Consider the following 19,238-nt stretch of genomic DNA (forward strand, 5'->3'; position numbering starts at 1 on the left):
CTGGGGCCTGTCCACCTCCCCCCAGGTGGCCGCCTCACTTCTGACTCATGTAAGTTTACCATTAGTCAGAAAAGTTGGAACTCCAGAAACACCCTGTGGGCTCACATGGCACATCTAATTCCTGTTAATTTTCTTTTGACAGCCAAGGCTCATACGAGCCCTTCCTTTCCATTTCTCACCCTTACCCCTCCTAAAATCCTATGATCCCTTCTTCAGTGTGTCCTGAGAAAAAGGAGTGGGCAGGGACTGGATTCTTCTCAGCTGCTGTGCTTGGGAGACAGGAGGAGTCTAGTGGAGGGAGCCAAGTTCCACGGGACTTTGAGGAGATGTCAAAGAAGTTACAGAGGCAGTTGCTCCTCTGGAGAAGCAGAAGACTTTTGTTCTGGCAGAAAGGTGTGCTGAATTTCAGTATGAACTTGGGTTATTTTATTATTCTAGAACATAATGAAAATACCCTTGGTTACTTTGCTTAAAAATATTGTGGGACCATGGTTTCTCCTGCCAGGAGCAGAGATCTGTCCCACAGCCAGCAAGCAGCAGGCACATTTTCTGGGAACAGATCATGAATAGTGGAGCAAGATATACTAAATGCTGAGCTCAGACATGAATGCCAGACCATCATTGTACTTCTGCATTAATGTTTGTAAATAAACAAGAGATCACAGGGGGAAACCCAACAGATACAAAAATTTTCCTGATGGCAGCTGCATGCATGCAATTTCTCTGCTGTCTTGTGTAGATGTTTTTCCTAACAGCCAAGCAAATGTGCAAATCCCACCTCTGCTCAAATGGGGTTGGTGGGAAAAAGCATTATTTCTGCATGAGAAAGGGAATAGTTGCATTAACTTTGCTGCTGCAGAGGAAATGGGATTGCTGTGGCTGTCCTGGTGTAAGATAAGACAGTGGCTCTTGGCTGGCCTTAGTATGATCCTGAAGACAAATGCCACATGAGGGCAGCTTCTTTTGGCCCCTGCTGTTCAAATATGTTATGAGACTGAGTACTCCTCCCTGCCTGAGGCCATCTCCTTCCTATACTGCTTGGAGCAGTGTTGAGGAGACAACTACAGGACTACAAAGTACTTATTGCATGACTTTGGATAAATCACTTAGTCCTTTTCTTTTCCTTCCTCTCTCCTTTCTTCCTCAAAAGTTTTAACAGCATTAATTAGAACAGTGCCAATGGGAAGTGGGAGGCTTCCTAACATCATCTTAACATAGGCCAAGTGCTGTTACTTTGATGTCTCAAAAGCACAAAAGAATAGCAGCCCAGAGTTTGAAAGTTTCACAAGATTAAGTAAACTTTCTGAAACACTTCTCTGAGAACTAGAAAGAACAGCCTAATACTTGTGGAGTTTGCACTTCTCTGATGCAGCCTTGCCATAAGAACTAACCACTTGGAGCTGTGTCAGAGGAGAGTCAGGTTGGGGATTAGGAAAAGGATCTTTACCAAAGGATGGTCAGGCCCTAGAACAGGTTCCTCAGGGCAGTGGTCATGGCACTGGGCCTGTTGGAGTTCAATACGTGTTTGGACAGTGTCTCAAACATAGGGTTTGAATTTTAGGTAGTCCTGTGCAGAGCCAGAAATTAGATTCCATGATTCTTGTGGGTCCCTTTCGCCTTGGGATATTCTGTGATTCTATGACTCTATGTATGGCAGCAGTTAATCAGACAACATTTCTCCCTGTCTCCCCCTAAAGTTTCAAAGAAGTGAGAGTGAATAAAGAAGGGTGGCAGATGCTACATCCTGCCATGTCACAAATGAATAACTCTCCTTCATGCCACATGCCAAGACTGTGTTTCTGGGACATTATCTCCAAACAGGCACTGGAAGTAGAGAAAAAGATGCATTGGGCAAGGAAACACTTTTCTGAGAATCTGACTCTGTCTTGGTGTCCTGGTTTGAAACAGAATTTCGTGATCTGCATGTGTGTATCATTCGATGTCTTTATGCTTTCCTGGTCAGGATTGCATTGTCTAATGGAAGTGGCCAGCAGAAAAAAATAGCATTTCATACTAATGTTAACCTACAGAAATTGTTGCCACAGGATTGAGTCAAACCTGAAATTACAGCAAAGTTCAAAGCAAGAATTAAAAGTATTTCTTAAAGATTCTGAAAGCATTTTAGATAGCTATAGGACTCTCTTTTGATTTTAAACCAAGATTAAATTTCCTAAAGTAAACAGAAAACAGTGAAAGGAAGAACACGTTCTGCCATCATTAATCACTCCAGCCCTTTTCTGAAGCATCCAAGGCTACACACAGTAAAATCTGCAATATTGTCAGACAGACTAGGCACTGTACTGGAAATGTTGTGTGTTTATCTTCTCCTTTAGAAACAAAAATTAATAACCATCAGAGAATTTATCTTTCAAGGTTTTCTACCATTTCAGTGTTCTTTTTCTTAGTTCATATAAGAAGTTTACTTTACACAAGGAGAACTGTAAACTTTGCATAACTCTTACATCCAGATCTGAGGGGCTTCAGTTTCCCCAGTGTTTTCAATCTCATATTAGAAATTGTCCATTGGCCAAGAAGGCCAATGCTACTCTGGGATGCATTAAAAAAGTGTGATCAGAAGGTTGAAGTCTTCCGCCTCTCCTCTGCACTGGTGAGGCCACATCTGGAGTACTGTGTCCAGTTCTGGGCTCCTCTGTTCAAGACAGAACTACTGGAGAAAATCCAGAGGGCCACAAGGAGAACTGGGACTGTTCAGTCCGGGGAAGAGAAGAATAACGGAGGATTTCATCAATGCTTATAAATATCTAAACTGCAGGAGCCAAGAAAATGGGATCAGACTCATTTTGGTGGTGACAGAAAAAGGGACAATGGTCACAAACTGAAACACAGGAAGTCCAATACAAACACGAAGAAAAACTTGTTGACTTTGAGGCTGACAGAACACTGGAACAGGCTGCCCAGAGGGGTTCTGGAGTCTTCTTCTTTGGAGATAATGAAAACTCATGCGGAGTCTTTCCTCTGTAACCTATTGTAGGGAGTCTGCTTCAGCAGAAGTTAGACTAGATGATCTCCAGATGTTCCTTCCAACCCCTATGATTCTGTGATTCAATGACATGCAGTGCAAATTATAAACTGACAAATACCCCAAAATTACATTTTAAAATGAAATAAAAATTATACTATCATCTGTAACTATTATTTATACATATTAACTGTGAAAAGTGGCTCTGAAAAACGTTTTATTAGACTTCAACAACCAAAATAATAATTCTAGCAGTCCATAAGACACAATTCCTGTGAAAGCAGACACCTAATAAATCCCGAGTAATTAACAGAACTTCTACTGTAAATAGTGCTCCTGGGAATGTTTATTAATTACTTGAGCTGATAGACTGCTCGAGAGAGTTGTTCATATTGCAGGAGATCTGATTATGATCGATATTTAAGTTATATAAAGCGTCAAGAATTTATTTAGGTCTTCCCGGGAAACAAATTTCTGGGCTGGTAGTTGCAGAACAGTATTTCTGACTGCTAACACTCCTCTTGAGTGATCTGCCCCAATACTAATCCATGCAGATGCCTGCATTCTCTTTAAACACTGTATGTGGACTTCACCTCAACTTCATATTTTTAATTCTTCTTATAGTGAAAGCATGCATGGCAGTACTTTGAAAACTTATGTCTTCAGAAAACTGTTAAAGAAACCTCACAGACAAAAATAAAAAAACAAAAATAAAAAACACAAAAGAAACAATTGCAAAGATTTATTTAGCGCATTCTGTGCTTGGCACTTAGAAACAGAGTTCCGTGCATAGGGCAAATCTTTATACACCTTTTTCTTCATACATATTTTACATACCATTTTTATTGCCCTCTTTTATATTCATAATATTGACTCCCCCACTAGGCATATAAATACATTTATCTACAACACCTCACAACAAATCTCAATAATATCTGTATTCTGTTACTTGGTATTTGCATTTTCACACAACTTAAATGCATAGCTTGCACCAAGCTACAATTGTTTTCTTATTTTTAAAGGATTTGAAGGAAAAAAAAAAAAAAAAAAAAAAAACCCAGAAGAAAAAAAAAAAAAACAGAAGAAAATAAAACATAAAAGAAAGTTGGTTAAACAGAGATCCCATGGCAGGCAGGAGGTTGGAGAATACTCGACCTCATTGTTACTGAAATGCTATTAGTTTTCTATGGCAATTCTTACATGCAAGGTGAGGGAGGCCAGTTGTACTGCTGCAGAGCAGAGCGCTCATTTCTCATTGTTCTTCCCCATGAGTTCAGTCTGGAGAGTTTCCTCCCATTGAGTTGAGTGCTACAAGACACATGTTCCCCACAGAGGCTTTTGTTCTTTAGGCTTGAGTACATCCCTTTAGGGAATGTCAATAAGAGCTGATCTCCTTCTCCCCCTGTGCATCTTTGCCAAGATGCTTGTGTGAAGCTTCCAACCCTGCTCGTGTCTGAGACTCACGAGTTAAAATTTTTCTCTCTCCTCTCTCTCATCTCTGTCTGCAGACTGAGTACTGGTAGGCTCGACCCTCAAAAAGAAAACACTGGTCGAGCAGAGCTGCAATGAAAGTACAGAAACCTCTTTAGGAAGAGAAGCTCCAACTCAGCAGTGTCATTGCTGTGCTACAGTAGAAGGAGCCATAGGTCACTGATGGCTTCAGAAACAGGCTGAGCTGCTTCAGCAGCCAGGGACAGTTCAGGAAGGGAAAGGCCTTTAAAGCTTTGGCCCATCATGGGCAGTACAGCTTCAGGACAAAGTCTTGGGAGACTGCCTTTCTTCAACACTCAGAGAAGACGGTGCAAGGAAATGGCTCTCTCAACACCGAGAGCTCACACTAGCTGGGAGTTAATGCATAAACTGTATATTTGGTTTCTTCACTCCAGCTTCTCATTAAAGTCCTGCCCTTCTCTTTGCAACGTCCAGAAGGAGCAGACACTCCACACCAGGTCCAGAGGCCCTGGATTTCAACAATGGCTGTCAATGAAGGTTTTCCACGAGATTTGGTGTTGCATACCTAGATGGTTTGTGTTCTAATTTATCATTACAATGCTAGTTTCTCTATAAGTTTGAAGGCCAAAAGGTACTAGGATGGTTTTATCCATGGAAACAATGCAGGTCCAATTGCCTTCCATGCCGAGGAGAGGCACTGCTGGTTAGACCATGTGCACAGACATTTGTGAGGAAGAGCCCTGAACGGCACCATACTGTCTGTTGTCACAGGCATTGGCTGTCTGCTGGTTGCTGGAGGGAGGGCTGATCATGTGCATCCCATGATCCATCCCTGTGGAAAGGTATTGCCTCTCTCCAAAGGCCCCACTGGATGGGGAAGAGCAGAGTAAAGTGCTTTGGGAAGTGGTGAGTTTTTCCGGGCTTGCTGCCAGCCTTGGGGAAGCAGGGAAATTGTATCCATAGAGGTTGTAGGGATTGTGCAGGGAGAAGGCATTGTAGGAGCTCTGCTGCATGTGGCTGCCACCAAACATGTGTGAAGAAGAAGAACTGGATGCAGGATTGCCTGCCTGCATGACATACTGAAACTGGGAGCTGGGGAAGGACCCCAGCTGGCTGCTGTAGGCCTCCATCTTGCTGTTGCTGGGCAGAGAAGAAGGAGTTGGCATTCCTGAGATCAAAGATGGAGTCCTCTGAGGCATGAAGCTTTCGGAGGGCTGTGAGGCGGAAGCAGTGCCACTCTGCAGCCGGTTGTAGCCACTGTCGCCCAGCCCTGGGTAGCTCTGCAGGGCAGCCATGTTGCTTCTGGCACATGGAGGGTAGTCAGACAGGTTGAGGTTGCAAAGCTGACTCTCCCGGCAACCAACATTGAAAGTGTTGGGGGCCAGATGGAAGGCTGGAGGGGAGCAGGATGGAGAGAGAAGGTGAGAGGAAGCAGAGGGTGATGGAGTCCCTGTGCTGGAGGTTGTTGGGGAGGTGCCAGTGCTGCCTCCTGCAAAACAAAACACATGAGAAGATGTTCAGAGCCTGAAATCACATGTGCAAAACAAGACAGTCTCATTAAGAAACAGCTTAGTTTAATAAAAAAACAAGGGTGGTAAAATGGCCGCTGGAAAACTTAGTCCCTCTTGGCAAGGGCCTTCACTTTATTAATAGCATCCCTTGGTTTTTCATGCTGTTTTGTGTTGTGATTTTGTTGTTCTGGGGTGTTTTCTTCCCTTTTGAAATACGAGATGGAAGCAAGCATGCCAGAGTGCATTACAGGGTGGAAGAAAAATCTGCAAGGTAGCATTGCTCCATCATTCTAAAAATCTGCTTTGTCTTCTCTCCTGGACTCCAGGAAGACCACCAGTCAGCAATCTGTATGGCCCTGCTGCAAAAATGCTTTATCATACACTCCAGGGGCTTGTGGCAGGAAGTGGCTGAAAACATGTTGGACTTCTGCACTGTTCAACAGTTTTCTTAGATGGCTCATGGTGCAGTAGTGCTGATTTAAGCCATAAGTAACACAAGGAACACTGGAACACTGGACAGAGTTTTGAGCTACAGTCTGTCCCACAAAGCTGATAAAGGGGGTATGTAAAGATTTTAACTCATGTGTTTTAACTTTAAAAATGATTCCATATATTGTATCACTAATGTTAACAAAATATTGATATTTATGCATGTCAGTATTATCAATATGCTATACACTATTTATTTGACAAATGATACAGTTAATTAGCTCACACAGCATGGATATTCACATGTTCTGGCCCAGAGAAAAGAGTACTACTTAATACCACCAAGAACAGTAACTAACTGAAGGTAAGTGGTATGAATAACCTGGTGGCACAATTCTGAGATTGATAGGGGTAATTATTGTCAAGATTATTGTCAAGATAGAGAAAGCTTCTTTGCTCAAATAAACCTTTGTTTCTCCACTAAATGGAATGCTGATTTCTAGTGTGATTTTTTTAAATTAATAATTTTTTTTTTTTTTTTTGGTTGAATGTGTCTCTCTGCATGATTGTCCATTTCTGTGTTAGAGAGCTAACTCTGAAGATTCTTATAAAAGGAGCAAAGAGATGCTGGTGAAGTGAGTGGATCAGTGGAATCAGGGAAACTAGAATGACAGCTGTTAAGGCAACATTTTGGAAAGGCTATAAGATGACAGGTGAGACACTAAGGGAATGGAAAAGAGGGTGATAGAGTGGGCGACTCAAATTTAGCCAAGGCAAAGATTGTACATTATTAGTCCAAAGTAAGAGACAGCTTTCTCTTGTGATGTCTTGTGGAAACAAAAACCAGAAGGGTTTTAAGAACCATCTAGGTCTGCTATTAAACAGGAGAGAGACTGAATAAAGGAGATGGGGTGATGTCTGAGGTGATTAAGAGGTGCAGTAGAAAACGATCAGACTATGTCTGATTCTTCCTAACACATCTAGTGTTAAACAGAGTAGGATATAATGGTAAAAAACGGAGTTTTGAGAAATTAGTATTTGTGGGGTTTTTTTTGTTGTTGTTGTTGTTTTGTTTGTTTGTTTGAAACACAAGCCAGAAATAAGAAGAAAAGAAGCCTTGGATAAGCACAGCCTGGACTGGCTGCAGTGAGTCAGGCAGAAACAAGAAATCTTGTGCTTCTATGACGCTAAGTCAAAGTAATCATTCCCATTACCAGTCATAGGAATGAATGCTTATTGCTAAGCCACAGACTCTTTTGTCATTTATTCAGAAGACTAACAGAGAAGCATTGCATCAAATCTGTTATAATTAATGTGAAAATTTCAAATTTCAAATAACATTGTGGATTTTCTATATTTCTTTCTTGATAACACTGAGATGCTCAAACCTGCTAGTGTACTGTAGCTCCAGAGTTCAAAGACCTTTTGTGTTTAAAAGACCTTTTTGAGTTTATAATTATGTATTGTTTACAAAAAGTGCAATTCTCTGCTTTGTTTAAAATCTCTAACAGATTTTCTCCAGCTAATTTTGTGTCATAGGTTAAGAAGTTACATCCTTTCTCCCCATCTTTCTGCTACAGGTTGTCAAAACTGCAGCAAAACCAGCAGAAGAAAGTGAGTCCTCCCACACATTTTTATTGAAGGTGAGTTTGATCTCAAGTATACCACTATAGATACATATTTTCCTGTTATGTTAGCCCTACAGTAAGGAGGGTAACCTCTGACAGAGGACAAGAAGACAGCTGAGTTCATGTATATCATCAGTCTATCAAAATACAGAGGTCACATAATCATAAACCTAATGCAGTACAGAAATGTATTTAATCCAGAGATAATCATTGACTTGATTCTTTACACCACGTATTTCATGAACAAACTTTGGACTGTGATTAATTTGTTGACAGTGTCTGGAGAGTAAATAAAAATATGTATTTTAATGATCTGCTTGAAATGTAATACACAGAATAAGTATCCATTTCAGTCTGCCATTATCTTTTAGTTAACCTGAGAAAACTATACAAGAAAGGAGTACACACCAGTTACCTTGAATATTAGGTTTTAAATATCTTTAAATAATATTAAAGGAGACTGATTCTGAGGTATGCATATGCAAGGATTTGGCTCCAGAGCAGGAGTAAGGATAGATCCCTAATTAATAAATTCAAGGGTTACTGAATGGTTCCAAAACTGAAACTCTGAACTGCATATTTCAGGTTACCCCATAGGGGTACTACAGTGATTCTGCTCTTAATTATCATCACTATTCGCAGGCCAACAGAATAAAAGTCTGAAGTGACAACACAGTAATTACGAAACACTCAAGGTAAAAAAGAACTTTACCTCTGTAATTTTATCATGATAAGAAAGTGAAAGATCTATCAGCAGAAACAAATGCCAGACATTGTGACCTGCTTTCTCGAAAGCTTTGCTGTAAATGTCAACCATTAAGAACAAGATATACCAAACTTCTACTTCAATAGAGCAAGTGCAGAATACTGAAGTTTCTGATCACTTGCAGAATAATCTTTACACCCTTTATGGAATAGAAAACACTAAAAAGCAAGGCCCATCTCAGCTCATCTTCTTTAGAATTCAAATAGCTCTATTCTGCTCTCAATAATATTTTCGATTCATATTTTCTGGAAGTATGGGCAAAATGCAACCTGGACTTTTGTGAAGTTATAGTTTGGACTGTAGCTGTTATGAAGTCAGACAAATATGTGTAGAGATGGCAGCAAGCCCAGATAATATATCCACACCATACTGCAGTCTCAGATGTACAGATGTGCATGTCATTTTAATGGAAGGCGTGGACACAAACCAATCTAGTTAAACTGATACACAAGGATATGCTTAGGAATGGATTAAGTAAACTGAAACCACATTTAGGCAAGAACAAAATGAATCTGAATGATTCTCCTCTGTTTCTTTTCTCTACCCACTATTGCCCATGGAAATAATTGCCATCACCAACATCGTTTACCACTGATGCCATGGTACTCCTGTCCTCCATGCTTATTATGATTCTAAAGTTGTTAGTTACCATTGCATATGGTCTTCAGACCATTCCTGGCACTGTGTATCATGTCCAGAGGTTAATCAAGCCCTGGTACCATCCTGAAAGGAGCCTGCTCTTTGTCTGAGCATACAAGTGATAACAAATTTGATTTTAAAGGGACAGAACCATTTCCAAAGACAGGAGGTAGAGAAAGATTTTGTGCAAGATCAAAATTTGTAAACTGGAATGAGTAGTGAGAAATGATGGGTGAGATGGAAAGATGTGAAGTGGACTGAAAATATGGTGAAAGAGAAACACCATAGAGGGTGGCTTGTAAAAGCAAATATTCTTATCCACACCACAGTTCCCTCCTCTTGTTAACTAGATACAGAAATATGAGTTGTACACCCTAATTGAATACCTGTGCACAAGAATTAGGAAAGCACCTACAATTTCTCATCTGGATAACAACTATCATTAAAGTTTCATCTTAAGTAGCTTATAGCCAGCCTTTGCTTCCTGTCACATGCTTCCTTAAGTCTTAGTAATGTACTGCATCTCCACATGCTTTTGCTTTTACCTACGCTGAGCTTGTGTTCAGGATAATTTCAAGATAAACTACAAACCCAGACACAACCAGTTCAAGAGTATGATGTGCTTTACAAGGAGGGCCAACAGTGCTCCTGAAGCACTCAGAATGCCAGGACATCCAAAAAGCAAAGGGACCAGTTTTGCGTGCTGCAGGCCACTTGTGGAACTTCTAACACTACAGTGTAGTTGGAAAACACATCTGCCAGTAGCCAGTATTAGCCAAGTGAGCCTCTGGCAAGAGGGAGGTAAAGAGGAGAGTATCAGAGCCAAGGGAGTCTGAAACAATTGTTCATGGAAAATCTTCTGGTATCTCTCTTATGAATGACATCACAGTTGCCAACTGACCCACAACTTATCTCAATGTTCTTTATCTGAAAGATGCACATAAATCACACTTTGGACTCCAGTGCAGCATACATTCCTTGCTAGTGTTTCCAGACATCAATTGATTCCATCACCTGCAGTTCTTCCATGCAAACCACTTGGTCCCTGAAATGCTTATTTAATGCACAGGAAGAGAAAAAAAACACTAGCTGAAGCTGTAGTCAGCGCAAGAATGGCTGAGCACCAAGTACATGCCCTGTACAATAGCAGAGTCTCATCAGACAACTGCACAAAAGAGCACTGCTGATCATTCTCCTGGAGGAACCACAGCTCCTTCTCTAATATGTTGACATCCTCACCAGCCAACAGGCATGTGTCTGAGCTCCTGAGAGCGTGAGAGAGGAACTGTAGCCACTAGTCTCTGTCTCGTAGTTCTCCTCATGGTGCTTTGATTGAGCTAATAAGTCCTCTTGAGAGGCAGTTTTTATATTCAGTCTGGCACAGTGCCATGCTAGTGCAGTTATCCAGCTTTCCAAATGGAGCTGGCCGGGAGCTGGCATGTGTCTGGCCAGCACCAAAACAGACTTAGGTACCTATCCATGCAGACATACTCTTAGTTACTTCTGAATGGTCTGGACATCTATGCATACATAAAAGGATTTTCTAAAGCATGGGAGAACCTAACCCTTCACAGATTTTCATAATATCCTGCTCTTGGACAGAACAGTAAATTAATGTGATGATATGCATGCAGAAAAATGTATTAGAAGAAAGAAGTAAAATTTCTTTCCTATTGTGTATTCACATGTGAATATACCCTAAGTGTGGCTTAAGAAACATACACTTCATCTTCCAAGTTACTGTACCTTTGGTGGCTGAACAAAAATGGAGTACTAGTCCAAAGGTGGAAAACTAAGATGCTTATGAGGAAAAGATTGTACAGATTGCCAGGAGGTCTTACTGATTATGAGGCCAGATGGTACCATTCTCATCACCTGATCTCATGTTCTTGAAGATCCAGGCCCAGCACAAGCCTGGATCTATTCCCACTTCAAGAACACATACCTCAGTTCTGCTGTTTTTGGTTTTTTTTCACTAGAGTCCTTGGCCAATTATCAAATTATGCAACTGCTGGTAAAATGTTTTAAAGGCCAAAATGGGCCCCAGAAGTAATTTCATGCTGAATTGCTGTATTGGTAGGGCAAACATTAAGAGCATTTTCTAGTTCTTAGAGATGTGACTTAGCACAAAAAGGATGGCTACTGCAATATGGTACAGTGCACAACACCTAGGAATGAAAGGAAAGTATCCTGAAGGTTGTTAAATCACAGAGAAAGATACTTTATAAAGATGGCTCAAATTACGAGAATCTATGGACTTAATGGTTAAATTTACAACAATTCTGATTAATACTTTTCTTTAGCTCTTCTGAACTCTGTAACTCAAATTGGACAGTCAGCAAGTTAGAGATAATACTTGCTTTAGTTATCCTCCAAGATACAAAAAATTTCAAAATCCTATGTTGAAAATCATAATTTTTTTTCTAATGTGGACAAGCAATCCACAAAACTATAGTCTAGAACTTCTGATTTTCATTCCCTTCTGTATCCAGAGCACGAAGAGAATTTTCCCAAAAGAGACAACTTCCCCTTCCTGTTCCCTATAGACTATCTTTAGACTATCTTTAGGACAGTGGGTTTTGTTTCTCACAAAAGTACAGTTTTCTAGGGCCAGTTTCGCAGAGTCTCAGGAGAAGACTTACAGGATGTGGCTTTGTTCTGTGCGTAGACTGCTGAAGAGCAGATTTTATACCACATACGTAATATATACATCAGCTCCTACAAAAAATGTTTTCTTTTTCTCTTCTTCAGGTGCGAGCATCAAATGGACCAGTACTAGAGATTGATAATGCCCCCAGTTTAGTCGAGAAAATTACCAGTGATAATTCTGCACTGTTTCTCACCTTTGCAGCTATCTTTGATAGCTGATGTCTGTGTCATGGAATGGAAGCTACACCAGGAGACAATGTATAAAAAAGTATGCAGAAAAGGATTCTCTGTGACACAAACCCTTATGAAAGTCATCACAGTGGCAAATAATTTTGAAAAAAGATGCTGCTGCCAATTTGCAACTGAGATTAACTGACATCATGGTGACTTCTTTGGTGATGGCAAATGTGAACTGAATTGAGAACCTTTTTTTCCATTCTTGATGGAGCGTGCTTTGGTCCAAAACAGGCATTGGAAGCTCCAGCACTTTCAACAGTAAAAACTACAGTAAAAACCCATAAAACCCCATAAACACACTGTGGTTCAAATTTCTGAATCGAGGAAAAAATGTCAGCATTGTGTCAAGCTCAAGGTACACAGCATATTCTATTTGTAAGAAAACATGGCACTGAGGAAATTGTGCAGACTTTCAAAGTATTATTGCTCCTTTTCATTCATGTGAAATCTGATCAAGATTAACGGAATAATAGAAAATTAGGCATCAGCAATTAGGCTTCAGGGTAAAAACCTCTCTGAAATAATAAATTGTTCCGTGTTCCTTTCAGGTCATCAAGGAGTGGCAAAAACTTTGTCTCACAGACCCTCATGTTACATCTGGGAACGTATTTTAACTATGGAAGATGAGATCTTGGATCACCAGCAACACCCCTTCCCTGAAGAAAAACTGGCTGCTATTCTACCAGGATGGAGCTGGAACCATTTGTTCTCTGTTGCTTCGTTCAGATGAGGCAATCTACTGGCCATTTGAAGTATGGAGCTGAAACCAAAACTTGATCCCAATAACTCTGGCAACAACTATTCAGTTTCCAATCCCCTCTCAAAAGATTCAAGAGGATAATTGAGACCAAACCTGTATGTCTGACCTCTGCCAACAGCCTGGTCCATTCACAATTTATTTCCAAAGGGAAGCAGCCTCCAAATTATCTTGGTGGCGCTGCTGAAAGAACCGATGGTTGCAGTCAGGAGGCAAGTGACCAAGCAGATGCATTCATGGGTTGTCCAGCTTCCTTTGACATCAGCAGCTTCACTCTCTTGGGAGACACTGTTTTGGGGTTCTGGAATCTCAGATAAAGCCAAAAGGATCTTTCTGCCTCCAAATGACTCTGAAGTCAAGTTCTGGAGCGCTCAGTCTGGTCTCTGCTTGACACCAATACATATATGTGCATTCATGATTTTGTTTGCAGATGGGTGCAATCAGGTTGGCTCTCTGAACATGATACCCAGCAAGAACAGTATATCAAAGGAGAAACTAGTAACAAGCAGTACGGACAAACCTTGACACTGCCTGCAGAATCAGGGTAACGCTTACAGACAGAGAAGCTGGAAAATCAACAACACTGCTGTTCAGACTGTCTCCCATCTGCTAAAGTATCATGCAGTGAGTCCGCTTGGACTGTTACTACACAGCTTCTGCTACTGCAAGAAAATTTTGCTCTTATACAGCAGTAAATGAGTGGATTGAACCTGTTCCATACAGAGGAGAGGGATCCTTTTGTGCATATCCTTGTCAGCACAAGACTACAGTGTTACGATAATCTCTCTCAGAGGGAGATGGTAGAGCTGTATTCAAATGCCACTTTGCATACACATGCTGCTCTATGCTATCAGCAACAGCAACAGCTCTCTTGCCAGAGAGGAGTGCACTATTTTGCCTCTGGTCTTCCCATTTAGAACACTTCTAAGCTTATGATGCTAAGATCAACAGTCATTAATGACAATTTCATGGGCTGCCTAATAGGTGCCGACGTACAAAACTGACATAAGCATCATACATTTCTGCTGTGCAAGCTCTGCATTTTTCTGTCAGACTTTGCCATAGTATAGCGTTTCCTTCCTCAAAGCCTTAACAAAATGCCTGGACGTAGTGGTGATAGCACGGTGGTGATAGGTGGATGGTTGGATTAGATGATCTTAGTGGTCTTTCCATTTAATGATTCTATGATTCCATACTTGAGATTCCCAGGGCAAGATCAACAGAAATATTCAATCTGATAAAGAACAGGTTGAATTTACTGAAAGGAAGTGGTGAGGAAACTCAGAAAAAGTACCCTCAACTGAGGAAACACAATTTAAAAAGAAAGCCCTTAGACTTCAGCATTTGGAGCTTGACACTTGGGGGTTTGGTGTACATGTATCAAAACAGTGATTTAACGGACAAGTCACATTTTATGTACTGTAATCTTATTGATAAATCACATCATGTGACTCTCTTACTTGACCTGGACTCCTGCTTGGGAGGTTATTCTTTTCACCAGTTGCCAAGATACATTTGATTTAACTTTTTGCCTAAGTCATCAGCTCTTATAGAGAGGTTCCAATGCTGAACTGGAAGTAGTTGTAGTACTGTCGCAGTGTCTTTCTAGTCCCTGTGTCCTGGCAAAAATTACAGTCATTGATAGCAATCTGCTCATCTCAGCATCTTGTGGGAAACTATATATCGTATGGGAGCCAGCACTGGCTCTTTTTACTCTTGGAAAGTGACACAATCCAGAGTTACTGGAATCCCTATTTTCTTATCCCCCTCCTCTTCTTTTTTCTTAATGTACCCTGTTAAAATCGAGAAACTGAGCCACATACTTTTAATAATGAGAATCTGGATAAAGTTCAAGCTAAATTTTGAAAATATATTCCAATTAAAGTCTTTAATAGATTCTTGGCTTTCCCCACATCTCATTGCCATGTGCATTCAATAATCCCAAGCCCCCTTTTTCCCTACTAATAAGTAGACTACAGAGTGGTTGACATCATTCTCCAGAAGGTCAGCCTTTCCTGAACTGCTGTTTTCTGAGCATCTGTAAGGCTCTTTTTGGGGGAACTTTTTTAACTACTATCTTGAGTTCTGCTGTGATACTGTCAAAAACAGTACTTGCCGTAGTAAAGCTGTGGTGACTTTTGCATTATGTGGTCCAAAAGAGATTATGTGCTCAGGCAAGGAAGGTTCACTAACAGAAATGGCATTTTCTTCTCTTTGGTAGGATGACACAGTGATAACAGAGCTATGGAGACTTACTGATGTGTTTTACTACACTGGAAAGACATGGAAGTAAAGTTTGTGTGCTGCTAGTACCAGTCACCAGACATCTGTGTGAGTGGTTGTGTTATCAGGCTCTCCAGCTTGTGTGGCAGCTGAAACCTATCATTGTGTAAATCAGAAAGTTATTTAATCCCTGTATGAAACAGCTGCATCCAATGCTCTGGGTATTGATTCTCTGTGTCATCGTGGCCCTTGCTCAACATATAGCTAGGGCCAAATGAATGAGCAAAACTCTCAGATGCATGTTAAACAAGAGAAAAGCTGATGTGGAAAAAATTATAATACCTTTAGATAATTGTATCATGTAGCTGTATCTGGAATGCTCTGTGCGAATATGTTTTTAAAGAAATGAATAAGGATACAGAAAACCTTCCAATAGAAGAGAAATAAAATGACTGTCTCTGCTCATGGTGAGAAGCACAGATAAGGGACATAAAAATCTAAAACAATTAATTGTGTGAAGAAGATAGATGGGAGGGAACTTGTGTCCTGCTTATCTCATTACCTCCCCAAAAAGGAATGAAACATTCAGCTAGAATTGAAAAGCCAGAGCCACCTGAAAGAAGTGTTTCACACAGTTTTGCCATGAAAACATGGAAACCACAGTTACAAGATTCTAGTGAGTGCCAGGAAGTTACCACATATTCTTTTCTCTGCAAGATTGCATTGGCCGTAAGCATTTCAGTTCTTCATGTTCTTTTTGATTGACTATGCAAACTGAGCTTCCATTCTCAGCGATCTGCTTCAACCAATAAATCATTTTAATTTTTTTCCTCTTAATTAATTTCTTTCTACCCTCAAAAATATGTACTGTAGAAGACAGTATTATAGTGTTTGCAGCCAGGAAATTTTCTCCCAACTGCTTCCCAATATTTTCTTTTTTCTACAACAAGGATAATATGTCCCTGTTTATCACTGCTCATCCACCATGACCTCCAAATCTTTGTCAGTGCCAATGCTTTCCAGCTCACTCTATAGTTATGTACACCCTACATTTTGTTCCTAGGCACTTGATATTGTATCTGGCTGTACTTAGACCCACAATTTGTTTGAATGCATGCAGGTTACCAAGCAATCCCTACCCTTCATACTTTCATCCCCATCAGCACTGTTGGCATTGAAGTCTTTATGAGATTTTTATCTTTTAGCAAATGTGTCGTTTTACTTGTTTCCAGACTGGTTAGTCCACAAAATAGTCTCCACAGAAAAACACTGAGACTGTCCTCTCAGGGTGGTGTTTTCACATTTGTCATCAGGTTTCCTATTTAATCATCAGCTTTGAGATTGACCTGCTACTCATTCCTTCATATGTACAAACTTTTTCAAGCTGGCATTAAGCTAAATGCTCTAAAAATCTTTCACAGCTATCCAGTTATTTCTAACAGTCAAAGTTCCACCCCAATCAGGAAATTTGGTTAGATTTGTCTGACAAATCTGTTTTGGAAAAGGCAGATAAAACATTTATTTCATAAAAAAGCATACCAAAGGGCAAAAGAAAAGAATCCATAATAATCCTCACCATGTAAAAATCCAGATAAGAAACAGAAAATACACCATATTTACACTGCTAAAGTCCCAAGCTTCTGTCTCAGAAAGCATCATTTTTCCTACCACAGTAAGGGGTACTCATCCGTAGAAAATCAGGGCTGAATTCCACAGTCTCTGCAGGGAATCTATTCCTGCACTCTGCTAGACTTCATGCAACTGGAGCCTGTTACTTCTTCTATCCAGCACAGACAGCATTTTATTTCAGTGCCATTGTGTCCTCCCTCTCTCCCTTCCAGCCTGAACAACTACAACTTGCTCCTCATTTATGGTATCTCTTCCTAGGCATAAGGCCATTTTTACTGCCTTCATTTCAACTCAGTGCAGTAGATGTGCACTTCTCAAGCTGCAATGGACACATCTAGGCATCATGTAAAGCCACAGCAGAGAGAAGGGGGGAAGGACAATACACACATTCCCAAAGTCTCCTGTAACCCCAAGGCAGTTTACTACAGCCAGCCCTGGAGCAGTCCTTGCTGGTGCTGGATGTCAGCAGCTGATTTTCTTCTCATAGCCAGGAATTAAAATAGAGTGTGTTTGTACCTTAGCTTTGCACCTACAGCTGAGGACAGGGTTCAGCATGTCAAAGGAATCACTGGAAAGAGGAGCACTACAGTGCAGGGAGTATTTCAGATGCACCAACTTGGGGCTGTTTCATTTGACTAAATAAGGAGCTTAAGAGCACTCACTGTTTTCTAGTGAATTATAAAGTTTTGAGACCAACCTGTGGATGCAGCTTTATTTAGGGCTGCCCTGCTCTCACTGAACCATAGTGCAGTGGTGGTGGTCTGCACAGAGCTGGCTGGTCACAGGGTACTGGCTCGCTTCCTGGCTTTTCAGCTGCCAAACTATATTAAAACAAGCTAAAAATACATTAAATATTTTCCTTTCCTAATATTACCTTACCACGTAAGCGAGAGCTGGACTTGCCACTAGGATGTTATCTGATAACCACAGGGAGGGGAGGGAGCCATGTGAGCCCGGACAGGAGGTGAGCTGGGCCAGCCGGCTGCCAGAGGAGAGAGGCTGCTCCAGCAAGGATGACCAGGAGGAGAGTTGTTATGTTTCTATTTAGGTGGGTGATGAAAACCACTCTGAATCCCCGCTTTAACCCATCTCTGACCGCACACCCCACCACAAATGCTCCTTGATGCACACCTCTGAGCTTCTGCAGAACATCTCCTGCCCCCCATACTCTGCTGGATCCCCAGCGGGCAGCCCTCAGCCTCTCTCTGGAGCAGAACACATCATCTCCAGGTGGATCCAAGGTCTGGAGGGAAGATTTGGTTTGAAGTCCAGCTCAAACTAGAGAGGCCAGAGAATGTGCTCTGCTACACCTGGCACCCATTTATTTCTGACTCTTTAACCTCGCAGGTGTCACATCTAAAGATACTTTTACTTTGTTTCTTTTGTTGTGTTTATATGAAGGGGAAAAAGTAATAGGTTGCAGTGATACCTCTGTTCCCAGTGATGACTGTGTTTTTAACTAGAAAAAAACTACAAAAAAGTCATTGGGTGAATCCTATCAGCACAAAATAAAAACGATGTTACAGCCTGAAACTGGAGATGAAAGCCCTGTTTAACAAATGAAGGATATAAAGGGTAGAAGCTATGAAAAGACACAGCATGAACAACTGCAAAACACTTGGGCTACCCAATAACTCTTCCCATCCTCATATTAACAGAAAGTCTCTCCATAAAGGCTCCTGGGTTTTGCAAGTGAGGCAGTGTGATCCTGGGGGAGGTGTGCATATTTCTGGCCTCCTGAAGCTCCCACAGGACACAGACTTCTTCCCCTTGTGTTTCCGCACAAATGGCAAACTCTAACTATAAATGATGATCAGTGCATTTGATATGGTGGGTCACTGCCTCTGTCTGTCTTTGTTTTTAACTCAAGCCACGCTATGCATGTGGACTAGTTTATCCAATGCTGCACTCCTTCCTACTCCATGTTTGAGCTCTGAGGACACCAAGAAGGTGAGACAGCTGCATGGCACCTCATAATGTACAGCCGACCCAATGTCTCCTAGCTGCCATACACACTCCCTGTGTCCTTTCATAGCCATCAAGAGTTCAGCAAGGTGCAAAAAACAGAGCATGTCGTAGCTCTTGTATCCTCTTCTGCTTTGCACATCCTTTGTACACTCACCTTGCTGCTTCTGCATGGTGGTGAAATCCTCAAAGGTGAGGGTGCGCACAGGAGGCCTCCAGAAGGCGTAGGTCTCCATGATGGCCTCCAGCCCCGTCCTGCAGGATGGAATAAAGCAAGAAGAACATCAATCAGCCAGCAAGGTTACTGGCATAGGAAAAAAGGGCTCTGGGTCTGCCAGTGGCCACCAAAAGGCCACGTTGACAACTGTGAATT

The 19,238-nt window shown here is 41.2% G+C and overlaps 1 protein-coding gene across 2 annotated transcripts in view; it reads right to left on the reverse strand.

Moving 5' to 3' along the window:
• Positions 1-5,136: 5,136 nt before the first annotated feature.
• Positions 5,137-19,238, reverse strand: part of TBX15 (T-box transcription factor 15) — a gene marked incomplete at both ends in the record, with an annotated part of 87,649 nt that continues 73,547 nt past the window's right edge. For both annotated transcript variants that reach the window (XM_079546197.1, XM_079546196.1), the window contains 2 exons: positions 5,137-5,921; positions 19,023-19,120. In XM_079546197.1, coding sequence (XP_079402323.1) covers positions 5,137-5,921; positions 19,023-19,120 — 883 coding nt within the window. The remainder of the gene's footprint in view (positions 5,922-19,022; positions 19,121-19,238) is intronic.

Source organism: Tetrao urogallus, assembly GCF_951394365.1.
Source record: "Tetrao urogallus genome assembly, chromosome: 1".
Taxonomy (NCBI): Eukaryota; Metazoa; Chordata; class Aves; order Galliformes; family Phasianidae; genus Tetrao; species Tetrao urogallus.